Source organism: Diadema antillarum, unplaced genomic scaffold, assembly GCF_040938485.1.
Source record: "Diadema antillarum isolate AM-2024a unplaced genomic scaffold, OU_Dant_1.0 seq00001436_RagTag, whole genome shotgun sequence".
Classification (NCBI taxonomy): domain Eukaryota; kingdom Metazoa; phylum Echinodermata; class Echinoidea; order Diadematoida; family Diadematidae; genus Diadema; species Diadema antillarum.
This window is the reverse complement of record NW_027272186.1, coordinates 61,080-82,269: the sequence shown is the minus strand read 5'-3', so window position 1 is coordinate 82,269 and position 21,190 is coordinate 61,080. Positions and strand designations below refer to the sequence as shown.

Here is a 21,190-nt window from a genome sequence, read left to right as displayed (position 1 = left end):
CACTGGAGTGGTAAGGGTGCACCAGGTTGGGCAGCCCGGGTCTGGAATGAGCCAACTAAATGACTTGGGCCCTCAAGCCATCCTCCCCAACCCACCTGGTGCATCCAAAACAGTCTGTTTACAATATATTAAAAAATACAAATTTCATTCAAAGGCATACATAAAAAAAATTCAACCTCCCCCCACAACTGTTTCTTTATAAGTGTCGATTTAAGATATGTGTAACTACCAATCTTCCTTATTCACAAATATCAAATCATTTTCTACTTTAAAAAATAGAAAAAAAAATTATACATTGCATATAAATTATGTATGTCAGCTCTTAAATGGCTGCCGACATCAAAACCTAACTGTATATAAAAATGCATACAGTTAATGAACAATGTATGAATTTTAAATTTCCATGTTAACCATATTCCCTTACAACATTTCATTTTAACTTCATTATACAGTATTTGGATTGACAAAAGATAACTACGAGAGAGAGAGAGAGAGAGAAACAGAGAAAATTAGAGAGAAGAAAATGAATTCATAAATAACTAAAACTATCACTCAATGAGAGTAACAGCCCTACCCAATACCCATGGAGCCAGTTCAACCAGTAATAATCATCTGCAAGCTTTCTATTCGGGGAAAAAAAAAAAAAAAAAACTACCATGGCAATGTACCGCTGCGGCGGCTCAACATTGAACAAATGTACACTCTGCTCACTAATAGTCACGTGTGCCATATCACACATCAAACGCTCATAACCCGAGTAAGGTATTGGAATAAAGAATGTTGTTACCATGGCAACACAATGTTTGACATGAAGAAAAAAATATGAGAAAAAAAGATGAAGATGAAGTTTGCACAACTACATAGCATATAACATAGCTGTCACATGTGCCAAAATATAAATCAAATTGCTCAAAAGCTGAGGGAGTTAAATAAATTCACAATAATACGATTTTCATTCAAAATATGCTGTTAACATGGCAACACATTTTGCAACAATGACGAAAGATCAATTTTGTACAGGTAAATAATATAGTGGTAGCATGTGCAATATTTGAAATCAATTACTAAAAAAACGTAAATATTTGAACTAATTTCATTTCTAATGATTTGTATTCAAAACATACCATTCAAAATACCCTTTCGAACAAAAAAAATTACATACTTTAGATATACAGTGTAGAAATATTATAGTCTAATCATAGGAAGAGACATGCGCTTTCAGTCTTTATTGCCAGTTTGGAAAGTTCACAAGCACAAAATCTGTGCGCAAGTCCGTGGGCAGCTGATCCCATAAAATGGGAAAAAGGTGCATGGCTGTCTTTGAAAGTCTTTGTGTGCGAGCTTCAGATGCTGGAAACGTACATCATCTGGGCGTCGTGTAACAACTTTAATGGTAGACAAGATGTCATCACACGATATGACACGATACAAGGCTTTGGCGATGAAGCTCAATAGGAGGTATGTGCGGCGGGACTCCAATGTGGACCAGTTCAAGGTACGTAGACGCTCAGGGTAAGGCATTTGCTGTCTACGCTGCTTCAGAATCATTCGGGTTGCACGGCGCTAGACGCTCTCAAGTCGGTCACACAAGTTACGATTGTAGGGAATCCATGCAGGTAAGCCATACTCCAAGATCGGCAGAACGAGCAATTTGTACAGGGCAAAACTGGCTGATGATGTAAGGCCGGAAGACATGGAATTAATCAAGCCCAGCAATCTATTGGCGCGAGAAATTATGTAATTAACATGGCTTTCCCACGACAACCTATGATTGATCACCACACCAAGATATTTAACTTCAGAGGCAACATCGATTGGAACTCCCTGTATGAAATACGAAGGTAAGGCAACATTCATTTTCCTTGCTCCAGCGATTCGCGTAACTTTTGTTTTCTTGACATTCATTTCTATACGGTTGCGGGTACACCAGCATGACACGTTATTCAGGTCAAGTTGCAGACCCTCGACATCCCTGGCAGATTGAATTGGTCGATATAACACCGTGTCATCGGCGAAGAGGGCAACTTTTGATGAAGCAATGGCAGGAAGATCATTAATGAACATGTTGAAAAACAGGGGCCCAATAACACTTCCTTGAGGGATTCCGGACGGTACAGGAGACCAGTCAGAGTGGACACCTCTATACAACACTCGCAGCTCACGTCCGCAGAGGAAATCTTTTGCCCAGTGCCAGAGCTTTCCGGTGATATTGTATTGAGTGGAGAGCTTATGTAAAAGAATATCGTGAGGCATTTTGTCAAAAGCACGGGAAAAATCGAGGAACAGAACATCTACAGGTGAGGCATGTGGGCCCTCCAAAGAGTGAAACCAGTCGTTTGTCAAGTGCAATAATTGGGTAACACACGATTTCCCCCTCCTGAATCCGTGTTGGACAGTTGTAATCGGACAGTTCAAAGCGAGATGGTCCTCTATAGCTCTGGCCACCAAAGACTCCATGATCTTACTAGCTATTGAGGTAAGAGCAACCGGTCGACAGTTGGACGGGTCAGATTTGTTGCCTGCCTTAAACACTGGTATAATATTTGATCGCTTCCAGGATGTTGGAACAGAACCAGTCGAAAGAGAAATGGAGAAAATCCGCTGCAAAATATGAGCTGATACAGGAGCTGTTTCCTTGAGTAGGACTGGTGAGATTCTATCAGGACCTGGAACTTTTTTGGCTTACTTACGGTAATTTTTTTCTGCACCATTTCAATTATGGCCTGTTATAATATGGCTACACAAGCTTTTAAGTGAGGTTCTGTCCAAAGCTATGGAATATCAAAATTCATGTCACAATCATTCCATTAATTATTTTTACATTACAGGCGCTAAGAGGAAATGTCCTCACCGACTGGTCATATTTTTGGCTTACTTACGGTAATTTTTTTCTGCACCATTTCAATTATGGCCTGTTATTATATGGCTACACAAGCTTTTATGTGAGGTTCTGTCCAAAGCTATGGAATATCAAAATTCATGTCACAATCATTCCATTAATTATTTTTACATTACAGGCGCTAAGAGGAAATGTCCTCACCGACTGGTCATATTTGCGGGATTCAATTTATTTGATAGCCAAAAGAGCTAGTTAGAATTACGGGGAATGCCCTTTCAAAGAGTTTTCAAGATTTGATTACTGGATTATTATTCTCATCTTCATCTGCAAGGAATGCAATAAAAACATACATACTTGAGAAATAGAATCCTATTGCTACATAATATATTAATAGTTTAGCAATAAGGGGGGGGGGGGGCTACTCTCTATATTACCAGCGTCCTTGACGTTGCCACTAAAAAGAGAAGTGTTTTTTTGTTTCTCTGTTGCAGTTTAGGGATCCTCAATCACAATAGATATTCATAATACAGATTTAAATTCAGTGGAATAATAATTATGAAGATCACTCCTAATCTGGATGAAAAAAGAAAAAAAATCTGTCCTGTTTAAGAAAGTTTTTAGTACATCAGGTTGGCATCAATTTGCTATTTTCGAACTTGTGTAAGAAAGTTCGATTCTAAAGTCCTTATAGGAAATTTTATGTGTCTCCACAGCTAAATATGCCGTTCAGAGAACATGACGGTCCTGGTGACGTCATGTAGGGAACAAGCATATTTCACAGGTGCCACAGTGACACCATTAACAGGGTACAGATTAGATATGCTATAGTACAACTTTCATGACACCTTCTAGGGTCTATTAAGATTCTATCCAAAGTGCTTGGACGCAAATTGGCATGATATCACAAGACTTTATAAGTTGGTATCTCGTTGGTCTGAAGACTATAGGTTGCAACTCTACTCTCCGCAACATGTCTACTACGCACGTCTCCTGGAGACGAGCCCAATCTCCAGGATTCGTAGGAGAATCGAACATTTTCGATTTTTGCAGAGACTATTTCCGTCTTCCAGCTTGTCTCCGAGACGTCTCTGCGAAGTCTCCATCACTGTGGCCATGTCGTGGGGACTAAATTTGTCTGCAACATCTTCGAGATGTCCCCGCATCTTGTGGAGACCGTAATAACATAATGGCGACGAAAGGGAGAAGTCGCTGAGAAAAGACGTCTCTGATAAGTCCCTGCGACTGCAAAAGCCGTGCCAACATCCCGTGACTTCCAAGCAAATAAGTTGTCCCTTTGTTTGAAGACGTCTTGGACGTCGCCCTGGAAATCGCGTTAGTTGTGACAGCGAAAATAATTTCTTCGAGACGCTGGCATTGCGACAATGTCTCCACCCGTCAGATAGGCCCTCAACCCCCCCCCCCCCCACTTTAAGTTTTCAGCTGTGGTGCAGAAAAATGAAATTTGGTACTGAAGCATTGCGGAGAGTGGGTGATAGTACTAGTAATTGACATGCACCTGTGCCATCTTTCCTCCAACTCCACTCCCTGGAGTCAGGGATCACATCATGACCCATGCTGTCATGATTCCAGTAGAAACTCACTTGCAGCAGCACTCATCTTCGAAATGTTGATACAGCGCCATTTGAGCAGAAAGGGTGGTTTCTGATGATCTGCTCCCACGTTTTGACGAGATGACGCCTACCCTCGTTGACACTGGCTGCCCCATAAACCTTGTTGCTCATCAGTCCTTGCTGGACATGAGCACGACTATTAAGTAGTTAATGTGTCAGTGAGCTCTGGTTTGCTGACCCATACTACTTAGACATTTTGCATGCCCCATCAAAGCTAGTCTGAAGTAATGTCGGACCCTGTCAGTACCTGATGTTGGGCTCTGGAAGAGAGGTATGCTGTACAGGAAAGAGCTGAAAAGGTCTTTATCTTTTCAATACCCTGACCCACCCGTAACTCCCTCAGATCAAAGGGATTAAAAAAAACACACTACCGAAAATGTGATGTTATGCTCATCGGTGCGATTGTGTACTGTTTTCAGAAATGCTTTCAGAAAACATTATGTCATCCTTTGTAAGGATATCTTTGCGTTGATCGCATCTAAGTTGTTGGAAAGCTGAAGGGTTGTGAGACCACAATTCCTGTTGGATATTTCCGTCTCGAATCAGGTGCTCAGGATGAGTTGTCCGTCCCATTTATTCTTGGATATCTGTGAGCTGATAAATGAGGGCAGTTCTTTATTTTTCAATTTTAATTTTCAGGAAGCGGCTGCGCTCTTCCAATCATAATTTGAGATTTGAGTGTTGCCATCACCATCTCTTGTCAGAGGACTGCACAGTGTTAAGATTATTTTCTTCAGGATCAGTATCCCATACAACATCAATAGGTGTCCGTTTCCCTGGTCATGTGTGCTTTCAGTAAAGAAACGGTTTCGTTTGATAAAAAGGGAATAAAAAAGATAAGAAAAAAAAAAACCTTCAGCTGAATTGTCTTCATCTACTCTGATAAGATACTGCCATTAAAGGACTTTAATGATCAAATTTAGTTAACTGCCCCTAATACTGGTCTGACCTGGATTGAGGAGCTCGATTCCCTGGAAGCTTCGGCTATTGCTTCCTTTACTGAAGAAGCAGACGCTGTCTTGTCAAGGGAGAGCAGGCATACGCCAATTTCAGCAGGAGGAGAATCATATCTCTTGCGAGCTGGAAAGTTATATAATTGACCATGAAAGGTGACGAGGTGGCTCAGTCGGTAGCGTATGGCTTGCGGTCGAAAGACTTGTGTTCCGACGCGGGTTCGAATCCCACTTATCTCAAGTCTAGCTGAGCAATGGTGTGTGTTGTCATACCGTCCCCTCTAGTAGAGGCACAACACTTTGCACCTCATCACTTGGATGTAAAAAGTGGAAGTACCTTGTGTGAAAGAATCACAAACCCAGACACATGAAAAGATCCCGAATCAGCATTCCGTTATCGGAAAACTCAAGGTGCATAAACCGGTAAAGTAGTCCACCCCAAGCACATACAACTGACCAGCTAGTTGCATACGGGCTATCCAGCTATCTCGTCAGAAAGAAAAACGAAGACAAAATAAGATTAGGCGTGTTTATTACCCTCTTTACCATTGCACCCTGATTCGGCACCTTGGAATATGATGGCGGCCGTATTTAAGCATGTATATATATATATATATATATATATATATATATGTATATATATATATATATATATATATATATATATATTGAAACAAAGAAAGGAAAAACTGACCAGAAACAATTGATAAATGGTGAGAAAACTTTGAGCAAAGAAAACGAAACCGATGGAAGCCCGTTTTCTGTGCTCAAAGATTTCAATATATATACTGTACATATATATATGTATATATCTTACATACAATTTTTTCATTTATTTATCATAATCATTATTGATATGTAGGGGGATGGAACCGCTCTTGGCCCTAATTGACCATTGAAGGAGTATGGAAGAGATGACAAATGGGACAAAATAGGGGTACCAGTGAATTGCAGTTGAATGCTCACAGACGCCATTTCGAAAAATGCACAAAATGCCTGATTTGACCCTTATTTGACCTTGAAAATGACCTTGAGAGGTGAAAGTGACCTTGAATTGCAAAAATTATATTTAGAATCACATTCTCTAACCCCGTAAAATCTTCCACATGGGATTCATAACATTAATCACCCTTTTCAATTTGTAACTGCAGTTGACCTTTAACCCGGATGGCGGCCATATTGGATTTCACCAATATGGCGGCCCCAAGGGTTTTTAGTCTTGGCGCCCATCAAAACTCGAAAGAGTATGGTACAAGGGACCTATGAGCCAAATTTGGTGCTTTTGGAAGAATCTGAACCAAACAGCCCATTTTGAGCCCTTAGGCCCCCAACTATTCACAAGGAACTCAGAATAGCATTTAATTTACATCAACAATTTAGATTTTGACTTGCACAAGACCCGTTTGTTGGGGAAATTCGGGAATGTTATATCCAGTCTATTATGCGGTCAATAATTTCTTTTTGTTCCCTTTGGTTGGAAAATAGATAGTACATGCATTACATAAGCAGGGTTGCTAGTCGGACGTGTCAAAATATATGCAAGCAAGAAACCACAGAAATATATCTAGTGGTATGGGAATCTCAAAGGGGATAGATGACGTCTTAACAAAAATACAGTGTGCCATGAGTAAGAGTATTTTACCGTCAGAACGAATGAACAGAGTCGTAGCGGTTGTTGTCCAATTGTACCGTTCAGCCCGACATGAGTAAGCTCCGAAGTTGTCTCCATTAGAATCAACAGGTAAGGTGACCTTTGCCGAAGAGGTGAGGTAGCTGTCTATATTTGAACCCGACGGTAACTGACACGAGGAGACATCATCACCGTAAGAACACCAGCTTGCCACATCTGACCCCGTAGTCAAGTCTATTGACCTCTGAAAGGTCAATGTACTTGTCGAATCAGCACCGCTCACAATGGCTGCAAATGATGCCGGTTGATTGGGATCAAAGGTTGGGTTGAAATTAACACACGTCATGTCCAGTACATTCCCTATACCCAATGAAACAAAAACACATTACTAGGACTCTTGCACCACATCAGCATTTGGCAGAGTCTCGGAGCAATAATCAACCCCAAATTAAAACGTACAGAAGGATAGATTACATTACACCAAAAAAAAAAAAAAAGTGATTGACATAACCGTCTTAAATGGGAGGTGTCATTGAAAGAACCATCAAATCATTGCTTGTTTCAATGTTAAAGCCCTGTCACACATAAAGTTAGGGGCAAACCTTGCGTGAAACTTGTGAAGAATGATTTTGCCTATTAAACCGGAGGTTCCCGCATTATGGCCTCACATGACAGTACCTAGCACTTATCTCGCCCGTACTTGCCCGGAGTTGCGCACTCAAGTCCTATTTACCACAGCCAAGTTTAGGCCCTGTCACACCTTTCCGGGCAAGCTACACGAGCTTGTTGCGTGTGACCTAGGAGTTTTCCAGTATGCCGGGCAATTTTTGCGGGCGGACAAAGATTTTAGTGAGTTTCACATGCGTCTTATCTGCTGGACCCGTGCTACTTACGTTGTAAGTACATGTATTCCGTGTGACCTGCGTGTCAGCCGCATGCGTGGTGCGTGAGGGCTGACAACTCGATGAAGAAATGTCAGAGGTCCCACAGAATATCATTATCTTAGCCGCAGCCTACTGTCAACTAACCAGCAGGAAGGCAGTAACTGACTCTCAATATGCACACAATTTGCTAGTATAGCTCGCTCGACGCTAACGAAACTGGCTAGCTACACGGATGGTTTCAGTGTCGACACTTGCCAGTAAAACACCCGTATTTTGTTCGTAGAATACCCGCAGATGATGTGCGTGACCGGCGCATGGACGTAGACCACGGGCAACATACGTACTTCAAGCGGGTTTACTGCCAGTGACCTGCGTCAGCTACGGTCCTTCACTGGTGTTCTGCTTGGACCTCTGCTGGCAATCCCCGCGACTCACCCCTAACAAGTTTTGAACGTGCCCAAAAATTGGCTGCTGGTAAGTCGGACTTGCGTGTGCACCTCCGGGCAACTACGGGTGAGATACTTGTTAGGTACTGTCAGGTACAGGCCATTTGCGGGGAGCTCAGGGTAGCAAAATATTGCTCCCCGCAAGTCAACACGCAAGGCTTCCACGGACACGGGCCTTAAGGGCATGCTCAAAACTTGTTCCGAGTGAGTCGCGGAAGTGGGTCACACGGAATTCACGCAAGAAGAAGGTAAGTAGCACGCGCCTAGCAAATAAGACGGAAGTGCGAAACTCGCCAACATCCTTATCCGCACGCAGAAAATTAACCTGCGTGCTGGAAAATCAACACTCGCAACAAGCCCGCGTAGCTTGCCTAGAAAGGTGTGACAATGCGTTTATATGAAATTAAAAATAATAACAAGATAATAGGCAGGTACATTAATAATGTACTATTTTAAAAGGCTCTGTGAATCCTTATGTAACACATCAATGTTAGTAGCTTACTCTACTATGTTCAGGGCAATAATCGCAATCTTAAAACGAAGAGAAAAACAAAAAGAAAGACTGGACAGTATTCATGATGACCAAAGAGACTAAAAAAATAACTAATCGCATCGTGGTGCGTCATTGTGTTTCACGTACTAAGTCGGAGATGATAAAAAGAGGCAGATATAGTGCAGATATTCGCAGCACAACCTTTATACAATTTTCAGACCTCTCTAATTTTTTTTTTTTTTTATGAGTAAGAGGGCTCACAGAAAAGATTTTTTTTCCGATACATTATGGCTTCCGTGAAGACGCATCGAAAAGGTTTGTTGCGCTGCAATTACCTCGAATTTAATATTTTGAGAGGATCAGTTGATTTTTTTTTTACATCGTAAGCCAAGTTCATGGCCATTTTTTTAAACAGATCGATAAAATATGTTATCAAACTTAGCCAATTTGCATATTAATTTGGTTGCAACCTCTCACGCAGGTCACACGTAATACACGCAAGGAGAAGCACGCGTCTAGCAGTTGAGATGAAAGTGCGAAACTCGCTAATAACTGGAAAATCCCGACTCGCAACAAGTCCGCGTACCTTGCCTGGAAAGGGGTGACAGGGCCTTTATCATAATAAATGTCAGATAAATGATAGATAAATAAAAGACAAATGTCAAGAAAATTGGCAGGTATTTGAACGCCTTATGTAACACATCGTTGGTAGTAGATTACTCTATTATGTACAGGGCAATAATCGCAATCTTAAAACGAAGCGAAAAACAAGAAGAAAGACTGGACAGTATTCATGATGACCAAAGAGACTTAAAAGAAAAACAAATCCCATCTTGGTGCGTCATTGTTTTTCACGTACTAAGTCGGAGATGATAAAAAAGGAAAAGGGGGGCGTAGAGCAGACTTTCGCAGCATAACCACTATACAATTCCCACATCTCTCTTCTTTTCATTTTTTTTTAGAGAAAGAGGGCTCAGAGAAAACAATATGTTTTCCACAGATTACATTGCTTCAGTAACAACGCAAAGGAAACATTTGTTACGCTAATATAACCTCGAGTTTACCAAAGTCAACCCAAATAAATAATCGTGTAAAATAACGACTTTTAATATTGTTTTATGTGTATCATATTTATATGCAGAAATAAATCCGTGAAACATGCATTGAAAAAATTGGATGATATAACATTTCTTCTCGGAAAATATAAGAAACGAAATATATGCATATATATATATATATATATATATATACATATATATGACTTGTCTTTATAATACTCAAAATATCATTTTACGAAAGCGTTTGTCTATTTGCTTGTTTGTTTTCTTTTTTATATCAGTTTAATGAAATAAGCATCTAAACAAGGAACTTTGACTGTTATTTCCCGGACATTTCCAAGATGGAATATCGTGACAAAACTTACCAAGAACGGTCATGTTGAGGCTGAAAATGACTGCGCATCGAAGCACTAGAAATCGGAACGATTGCTCCATTTTATTTTTAATACCTATAGTCACTAATACAATGCTGCTGATCAAACTGTCATCACCCATAGAAGCACTCATATATTATATACCATGCAATGGGATGAGGTGAAAAAAAAAAATCACCAGAGACCTTCTCCTTTGTAATCCCCTGATGTGTCAGTGAAAGGTTTGTGAGGCGCTGTATGCACTATAAGATCTGCGCTTGCGTTCTGACGCGAGTTGACAGCGTCCCCGAGATCTCATTTCGTACGCGATCTCATTGCGAATTCCCTGGGATATGCTTTTGACCCATTTCCGCGCATGCGTGCATGGTCAAGGATTATGCAAATTACGTACCGGTTTTCTTCCGCACGCCGAACTTGGAGCGTGTTCAAATGTTCAAATTGCCGGGAAATGTGCACACCGCACCTCTATCATGCATATAAATGGAAGAGAAACTCTCAATCAAGGCTACGCATGAACCATTACCATCTTTGTTAAAGTTAAACCTGTCTTATCTACCACCTGTCTTCAGCGGCCATTGGTCTGTAAACTGCCACTTTGTGCGTTTCCCTGGGTGGCCGCTTTAAACTGGTTCTTCTGTAGAGCAAAACCCGCCTTCGCGACCACCTGTCTGTAGCGGCCACCTGCTGTATACGACCAATAAAAAGAATTCCTTCCGAAAGAAAAAGCATATCATTGAACCTGTCTATAACGGCCACATGTCTACAACAGCTACTTTTCGTCGGGTGGCCGTTATATACAGGTTAGATTGTAACCCCTACAGTAAAACCTGTCTTATTAGCGACCACCTGTCTATACCGCCCACATGCCGTGTACAACCACTTAACTACTTCCTCATGTTTTGTAGCAATGCTCATGCAATTCGGCACGCATGCTGTTCTTTGCAACAAGGGAAGCAGGGCATCATGTTTCGAATGTTTGGAAACTGCGTTGCCGTAGTAACGGTATATTTCATTTCTTGCGTTCCCGTTTTCGTCCTGGGTTAGACGAAAGCTGGGCAGCCTCCAAAGGCTTACTGTCTTACACAATTATTTAGATCAGCACGCAGGAGCCGGTGCTGATCGGACTTGTGTGCGCACTTCCGGGCAACTACGGGCGGTGTGACGAGACCTTGAGCATGCTCAAAACTCGTTTCGGGTGAGTCGCTCGGGTTTGCCCGCAGAGGTACACGCAGAGCACCAGTAGGAGGCCCTTAGCCGCAGTACCACTTAGGCAACTCCCACGCAGGTACTTCGCAGTTTCCGTATGTTGCTCGTAACTGAAAGCGGATCGGTTTCGAAGCTCTCACCCAGGTTACACAGAATACACGCAAGTAGCAGGTAAGTAGCCCACGTCTAGCAGGTAAGACGAAAGTAGGCCTACGGAACTCGCTAGCTCCTTGTTAGTCCGAAAATCCCTACTTGCAACAAACCCTTCGTCGGTTACTCGGAAAGGTGTGACAGGGCCTTTTATATCACGTTCATGTGTATTATAATGTGTGTGTCTGTGTAAGCATGGTTACAATGTAGCTCGTACGAATAATTATACTCGAAGACGTGGAGAAATAGCTTTGAAATAAATTATACGTATTTTTCAACGCATATTCTTGAACGTGGGAACACATCGTTTTCTAATTAATGCCTTTCTTCCCCTATTTTTCATTGTATCAAGCTACAGTGTACCTCCAGCGACCTCACCGTGATGACCGTGACCTGTACTGTTATACTCACTAGAGTGCAGGCTCAGGTCGCTCAGTGGACATTGGGCTTTACGCACTCCTTCAAAGGGCATGCTCTTATAGCATCTACAAAACTTGCAAAACTTGATTTGACTTATTTTAATGAACTATGTAAAGTGTGAGGAAGAAAATCAAGTTGGAACCTGCTCTATAAATGATCAAATCGTCCTATCTTAGGGATTGATTCGATTTCAATAATCTTTTCGCAGTTCCTCATAATCATTATCGGGAGGGTTATTTGTTGTTATTCTGCCTTGATCTGTGTAAATTGAGTCTTATCGCTAATCCAAATAACTGATTAGGATGTTAAATAATAAACATTGAGACGTGGAAACATGTTCCAGGATGCCTTTGTTTTTAATTGTTTACTATGATCTGAAGTGGGGGCCTATGTGAACTTTGCGATGGGCATATGTGACCCTGCACCACAAACCAAACAAAAAAGTCGTCAGACGCGGATCTTTAGTTAATATGATATTGAAAAGGCAGATTCTGAAAGAACAGATTCTAAGCTTTAAAATAACTCAATTCAAATAAATTCTCCTAACCTATATAAATACTGGAAAGAAAGCACACATCCCGGAAAGTGTGAACTAAGAAAAGAGGCTCTGAAGTACAGGATCTATTCAAGTACTTAATCTTTAATAACCGTGCTACATTTATAGCTTGTGCCATAAATGGGACAAAAACATGATGTTAACCACTGTAGCTCCAACAATTAAGGGTTTATCAGATTAAGCTGAAATTGAGAATGGTCTAAAACCACATTCGGACCATGATAAAAAATGTCTACCTTAAAAGCAGAAGTATCATCCTTTCAGAAGTTATTTATAGAGTTGAAAGTGAAGAGGGTGCAACGGATATTCAAGAAATGAAAGAGGCCTCTAAGAAAAACCTGATCACAATACTGTACCAAAAAAAAAAGGGGGGGGGGGTGGGAGAGGTTGTAGAAAACTGCTGAAAACCCAATTTCACATTCATGATCCCCTACACAAAAATAATGTAGTGGAAGAAAAACTCTTTCAGAAAATAATTATGGAAACTCGAAATTGACTCGGTTCACCTATTTCCCCTTTCTTGAGTCTTCACGCAAAATCAAGGGGTGCGACTTCCTTTTTGTTTGTTTTGTGATGCACGGTTACATAATATATTTATTTTCGGACGATACTTTGACAGATAATGAACACTCCCGCTGAGATCAACGTTTTTCAAGTTATTTTTTGACAGTTTGAAAATCACGGCTGAGCATTTTGCTTGCTACTGCCTGTGCAGACTAGTTAAGATATTTCCTGATATCATTATATTGCTATCGTGTCATGCATGATCTGTGTCAACTTAGCCGTTTCGCTTATTTATAAAAAAAAAAACTGATTATGATGTTTAAACAATAAATGCTGAGGCATGGCAGCACGTTCCGGGGTGCCTTTGTTGTTGTTTACTCCGCTATGATAATGAAGTAGGGCGTATATGACCTTTCGCGATGTTTTTTTTTTTTCTGACAAAACTTTAGACATATAATGAACATCCCTGGTAAGATGGACGTTTTCCAAGTTGATTTTGGCATAGTATATATTACAGCTTAGCATTTTGCTTGCAGCTATAGTACTTTGTGCAAACTAGTTGAGATAAGGTTGTCATCACTATGTCGTGTGTACATTACATACAGAGACGCATAATTATGTTACCCTGCATCACAAAACCAAGTCGCACAACATGGATTTTTAGCTTAGGGCAGATTCTGAAAGAGCAGACTTTAACCTTATAAATGATTTGTAACTCTACTCAAATGGACTCTCCTAATCTATCTATTAGAAGCAAATTCACATTGTACATAAGTTTTTAATGAGAAAAGAGGCTTTAAAGTGTAGGGCCTATATCAAGGTACTTAATAGCAGTGGCGTATCTAGGGGGGGGGGGGGGGCAAGGGGGGCACGTGCCCCGGGCGCCACTCCTTGGGGGCGCAAAAGAAAAAACGAAGAAGAAGAAAAAAAAAACGAAAAAAGAAAAAGAAAAGAAAAAAGAAAAGAAGAAGAAGAAGGAGAAGAAGAAACTCACCGGAAAGGGGGGGGGGGGGGGAGGAAGAATGGTGGGGGGGGGGGCAGAAAACGAAAAAAAGAAGAAGATAAAAACAAAACATAATGATGACTCGGACAAAATGACAATGTTTATTGTGTTCACACAAGAATTCCATGTTATGTAAGCTGAAATACAACAATTTTCGGCTCGCTCGCTGCGCTCGCTCTCTAAATGTCATATAGAAGAAGAAGGTAAGAACAAAATGTGATGATGACGCGGACAAAATGACAATGTCTATTGTGTTCACACATGTCATTTTATATTTAGCAGGCAAAATGTTTCACGGAGCAGGCGCCAGCGGTTTCGAACATACGGGGGGGGGGGGCGCCAAAAAAATCAAACAAAATAAGAACAAAACGTACTGATGACGTGGAAATATACAAATTTCGGCTCACTCACTCGTACTAATTTAGAGTATTTCTTCAAGTCCTCAGTTTGTTGGTAAAAATCGTTATCTATAAGGCCGTCACTATATCTTGATTAATTAGAATTGTAAGATTTGATAAACAAAAAATGACAAGAGTTCCATGTTTTGTAAGCTGAAATACAAAAATTTTCGGCTCGTTCGCTGCGCTCGCTCGCCAAAATTTATCAAAACAAAAAGGAGATAAGAACAAAACGTGATGATGACGCGGAAATGTACAAATTTCGGTTCACTCGCTCGTACTAATTTAGAGTATTTTTTCAAGTCTTCAGTTTGTTGGTAACAATCGTTATCTATAAGGCCGTCATTATATCTTGATTAGAATTGTAAGATTTGATGAGCAAAAAAATACAAGAGTTCCATGTTTTGTAAGCTGAAATACAAAAATTTTCGGCTCGCTCGCTGCGCTCGCTCGCCAAAATTTATCAAAACAAAAAGGAGATAAGAACAAAACGTGATGATGACGCGGAAATGTACAAATTTCGGCTCACTCGCTCGTACTAATTTAGAGTATTTTTTCAAGTCTTCAGTTTGTTGGTAAAAATCATCATCTATAAGGCAGTCATTATATCTTGATTAGAATTGTAAGATTTGATAAGCAAAAAATGACAAGAGTTCCATGTTTTGTAAGCTGAAATACAAAAATTTTCGGCTCGCTCGCTGCGCTCGCTCGCCAAAATTTATCAAGAACAAAACGTGATGATGACGCGGAAATAAAATACAAATTTCGGCTCACTCGCGCGTCCATGGGGGCATTTCATGAAGCAATTTGTCAGATATTTCGTCTGACAAACTGTTAAAAGCTGAAATCCTTGCCTCTGATTGGCTGAAAGCAAATTTTGTCCGACAAGTTGTCGGACAAAATGCTTCATGAAATGCCCCCCATTTAGAATGTTTTTTAAAGTACTCAGTTTGTTGGTATAGATAAATCGTTATCTATAAGGCCGTCACTATCTTGATTAGAATTGTAAGATTTGACAAGCAAAAAATGACAAGAATTCCATGTTTTGTCAGCTGAAATACAAAAATTTATCAAAATTCATTACATTTAAATCACCCTCAAAAGACCCCTTTTAAGGGCTTGAAAAGCATATCATGTGGACTTTGCTTAAAGTCCCTACCGGGATGGGGTTGGGGTTGAACACTAGTCTTTTTCAGAAATTAGGGGCGCAATTTTCGCGCTTGCCCCGGGCGCCGTTTTCCCTAGATACGTCACTGCTTAATAGGCCTACCTAGCTGTTCAAGTAATTGGACAAAAGACAGTATGTTACAACACCATAGCAAAAAAAAAAAAAGAATAAGGAATAAGGGATTATCAGATTAAAGCTGATATTCAGTATGCTCTGTTCACACATTCTAGCCATGACTGTATACTAACTTTCAAAGCTTTGCCATCATTTTATAGGGGAAGTGTGGGAGAGTTGAGCCACTGGGAGAGTTGATCCAGGCCACCTCACATCTTCATAGTGACTGACAGCAGTCAGCTGCTGCCATTTCTTGTTCATGCCTATGATTAACTATATACCAGTGTATGAGGCAGCGACGTTGGACGAAGCATGACAAAATAGTCAAAGAAAAACCATTTTTGGTCACAAAAAGTGAATGTCCACTTGTCAGATATGTGGTTTTCTCTCACACCTATGGTAGAGGATAAGTGCGAATCAGTTGGAGTAGCAGATAGTCTGTATATCATTTGTTTCTTTCAGCAAATTTCAACATGTTTGGTGTGGTCACTTTCATAGGTTTTGAGGGTTAGTTTAAATGGCGACTGTGGGGAGAGTTGTGCCAACGTGTCGAGGGAGAGTTGTGCCATGGCTAAACCCTGTATTCCAATGGCTCAGCCCTCAGGTGGCTCAACCCTCCCTTCAAGTGGCTCAATGGGTGTCATTTTTTGGTCAAAGAAACGGGTCTGCAATTGGATGAGGTGAGGAATATTGGAAAGGTATGTGGTGTTCTTGCCAGGGGTGACGCCCTACAGGCGGTTTCTTCTTCCTAACACCAACAGTTGACTTATTACGTAAATCCAATCAGGGTGCATCTAAAAATCCTGATCATGTGATCGTAGGTGGACCCTAACAACATCCACATTATCCATCTGATGACCCGTAAGTCAAACAGATGCCCCGCCCCCTCTGTTACCATTACACCATCTTTCCTTAGATAGGTTTCCATAGTCATTTTCTTTTATAAGCCTGAACTTCTTAATATGATAGTAGGGCCTATAGCATAGTGGCTCAACTCTCCCAACCCCGTGGCTCAACTCTCACCACATCAAGGGAGACTTGAGCCATTTTGCAAAATATTTTTTGTTGAAGTGTCACCCCCAAGTTGTTTGTGCTAGGTGTCTTATTGGGCTATCATATTATGCCTGAATAGTTGTAGTATATACCAGCGAACGAATAATCCATAAATTGTGTATAGTTATTGAACAATATCACTAAATGTAAAAAGTGGCTCAACTCTCCCACACTTCCCCTACAAGGTATTAGAGTTGAAAGTGAAAAGTGTGTTAAAGGTTTTTTTTTTTTCTTTTTTAATGGAATGAAAGGGAACCCCTACAACGTACTTAATTGCAGTATTCTTCAAGGAAAAGGTGTTCTAGACAAAAAAAAAAATGATAACAAAAAAATCCATTACATTCACAAACTTTAGAATTGTATGGAAGCTGGATTGCGGTCATGTAGTATCATAGTACAGAATCAGCAATACTCTGACCGGGTTCCAAACTACAAGTTTTGCAACTTATTTCACATAAAACAAGTCAAAAGTTAATATTTGATGAAGAATTTTGTGCAATTCAATTGCTAACATGTGAAAATTGACACCAATTCTCTAATTGTTATGAGTTATTTGAACTTATACTGCGGTTTTATGAAACTATTTCCAATATCCCACAGCTTTGTTGTGTCTAATTGTAATGAAACTTCAATCATTCTGTTGATGTCGCGTTATTCATCAAACCAACTTAAACATGGAGTGGAATTACAGTCTGCTTTCTACTTCAGAGGAACTTAATTCTTTAAGAACCCTATACTTGCAGATCAAAAGCAATCAGGACCTGTTGTGAGGTGATTCTTGTTGTATTTCAATTTTACTATATCTTTTCTCTTCTAGCAGGTTAATTATGCAGATGATAGTGACTTTGAGGATAAAGCAAAGTGTTAAAATAATCACTGTCGCTGAGTTATGAATGCAATCTAGTACGATTAGAACATGCACATGCATCATAATGATTAAGCGGACTCCTTTCTTATTGGGGGAAACTGGGACCATGGCAGTGTGGGCTCCAATTCTTGCACCAAAAAAAAAAAAAGTGAAAGGAAGCGGAAAAAAAAAGAGCTTTGATAGGAGAGCATAGGTTGGGAAGAAAGGTCAGCTTTGTTGTCTTTGTTCTTGATGGACATTGTATTCTTAATCAGTGCATGAAGCTACAACACAAGGTGGATGGTGTATCTCCCATGATAAGTGTTCTGTAAGCACCTAGCACGTTAGCTTATCCACTTATAACCAGTTCGGGGCATATAGTCTAAATCTGAGACCCTTTGCCAACTGTAGACCCTTCCACAAATGCGTCATCCACGGTGGCGAAGTCGACGCCTTTGCCGAACTATCCTGTTCAACCTACTCCTCGAAATTTGTCGTTAGACGTCGTTAATATTCTTGGAAGAAAAAACAAAGTACAGGCATATTGTCGGGAAGCCATACTTAAGGGCTACTGCACTCTCCAGTAGACACCCTGTCAAAATAAGAAACTTGTTCAAAAAATGTGTAGGTTTTCACCAACATAATTCAATTTTTAAAGCCTAAATTAGCATGTAATGTGTCGAGTTTTTTTTTTTCTAGCATCTGAAGATCCTGACGAAGAGTGCTAGTTCTGTTTATGGCTGAGAAATGAATTACGAAAGAAAGTGTTAATGTTTCCATTTCATTTAGCCGTCAAACAGTGTATGCGGTCGTTTTTTATTCACTTTGATTTCACATGAACTTGAACTTGATTAATGTGTCATCACTAAAGACGAACTTGATCATTTTCCTTTTTAGGATCTCTGTGGAAATGAGGTTATATAACAGTATTATCATTATTATTATTATTATTATTATTATTATTATTATTATTATTATTGTTTATTCGGCTTTCATTCACATATTTCATAGTACATATTTCGAAATCAGAACATACACTGGAGTGGTAAGGGTGCACCAGGTTGGGCAGCCCGGGACTGGAAAGAGCCACCTAAATGACTAGGGCCCTCAGGCCATCCTCCCGAACCCACATGGTGCACCCAAAATAGTCAGTTTACAATATAAAAAAATACAAATTTCATTAACAGGCATACATTTAAACAAAAACAAAAACAAAACAGCCGTTTCTTTGTAAGTGTCAATTAAGATGTGTAACTACCAATCTTTCTTATTCCATTCAAATATCAGAGGCCATTTTCTACATAAAAAAAACTAAGAAAGAATATTAATAATACTTTGCACATTTGTCAACTCTTGAATGGCTACAGACATCAAAACCTGACTCACTTACAAATACATGCAGTTAACGCACAATGCATAAATATGAAGTTTCCATATACACCATATATGTTCCCTTACAGCATTTCATTTTGACTTCATTATATTTGGACAATTAACAAAACAGAACTGCAAGAGAGAGAGAGAGAGAGAGAGAGAGAGAGAAAGAGAAGAAGATAAACAGAAAAGAAAAGAAAAACATCATAAATAACTAAATATCTAACTTAACGTACCCAACCCAACGCAACACCCAGGGAGCCAGCTCAACCAGCAATGCATAAATTTGAAGTTCCCATATAAACCATATTCCCTAATAGCATTTCATTTTAACTCCGCTATATTTGGACAATTAACAAAACAGAACTGCAACAGAGAGCGAGAGAAAGAGAAGAAGATATATAGAGAAAAACATTATAAATAGCTGAATATTTAACTCAGCGTACCCAACCCAACCCAACACCCAGGGAGCCAGCTCAACAAGCAATGATTATACTGCATGCTTTCTATTGGGAAAAAAAAACAAAGCAAAAAAAAAACAAACAAACAAACAAACCTACCATGGCAATGTACCGCTGCGGCGGCTCAACATTGGACAACTGTACACTCTGCTCACTAATAATCACATGTGCCATATCTCAAATCAAATGTCCATAACCCGAGTAAGGTATTGGAATAAACAATTTCCATGATTTTCGTTAAAGAATGATATTACCATGGCAACACAATGTTTGACATGAAGAAAAAATATGGGAAAAATATGGGAAAAAAGATGAAATATGCACAAATATATAGGGACTATCACAGTAACAGTATTCTTACCTAATAGACAGCGTTCCTAAACTGAAACAGCCATCGACACATATTCTTTTTAAACATCTCAATGTGAATATGAAAAAAAAATCCTTACTTTAATTTTAAGATGATGTCAAAGTTATGTGTTGTACATGCTGATAATTGCATATGTTACTTTTATGTTCGAGTGAGAATTATAGACTGTTATGGTGATATCTTTCTTGAGAACAAATTAACAGCACCATTGACTATAGTGGGTTAAAAAGTGAGCCTAATCCGCTTCTTCAGTGGTCATGTCAAGCAATATTTCTGGAAAAAAAATGTTTGTAGGTTTGATGGTCATGTATATAAATATATATATATTTTTGCAATTGAAGTTTTCGGCTGATGCCAATTTTTCACTGTCAGAGTTTTTACGAATGTTAGAAATAAGGAATGCACCTACCTCTAGGAAAACAACAAAAAAGAAGTAATAGAAGAACAGTGATAAAATGGGTCTTTTCACACGTACCGAGTTGCTTAATTACAAACTTGATTACAAACTTGTTTGCAACTAAGTTTCAAATCACAGTCCATTCACACGCAGGAAGAAGCTTCGCGGATTCTGCGTTTCTGAATATCAAAGAGAGGATGAGAGGTGTGTTTTCTTTCCACGTTCCCGTCAATCACTCTTGGACTTTAAGCTTTTGGTTAACTCAACTCAAATGGACTCTCCTAATCTATCTCTAGAAATGAAATCAAAGCTTTGAAGTGTTGGGTCTATTCAAGCACCTTTAATATCTAGCTATTCAAGTAATGGGACAAAGGACAGGATACAAAGCATCATAGCAAACACAATGAAGGGATTATCAGATTAAAGCCGAACTTCGGCATGCTCTGTTGATACATTCTATCATGACTGTATACTAACTGTCACAGCTTTATCATCATTTCTTACGAGGTATTAGAGTTGAAAGTAAAAAGTGTGTATTTTTTTAAGGGAATGAAAGGCACCCTACGACGTACGTAATTGCAGTATTCTACAATGAAAAGGTGTTCTAGAAAAAAAAATCAACAACAACAAAAATCAATTGCAATCACAAACTTTAAAATTATGTTGAAGCTGGATTAGGTTTTGTGATGAGCGGCCATGGAGTATTGTGGCACAGAATCAGCAATACTTTGACCGAGTTGTAAACTACAAGTTTTCAAACAAATTTCACATCAAAAAGGTCAAATATTAATAATTGACGAAGAATTTTGTGCAATTCAATTCGCAACATATGAAGCATGACACAAACAATCTAATTGCTAT

The 21,190-nt window shown here is 39.6% G+C and overlaps 1 protein-coding gene across 1 annotated transcript in view; it reads right to left on the bottom strand.

Moving 5' to 3' along the window:
• Positions 1-10,312, bottom strand: part of LOC139709452 (uncharacterized) — a gene marked incomplete at its 3' end in the record, with an annotated part of 51,936 nt that extends 41,624 nt beyond the window's left edge. Inside the window, exons 1-2 of the mRNA XM_071621419.1 lie at positions 10,300-10,312; positions 7,066-7,413 (exon numbers count right to left, since the gene is read on the bottom strand). Coding sequence (XP_071477520.1) covers positions 7,066-7,413; positions 10,300-10,312 — 361 coding nt within the window. The remainder of the gene's footprint in view (positions 1-7,065; positions 7,414-10,299) is intronic.
• Positions 10,313-21,190: the final 10,878 nt, after the last annotated feature.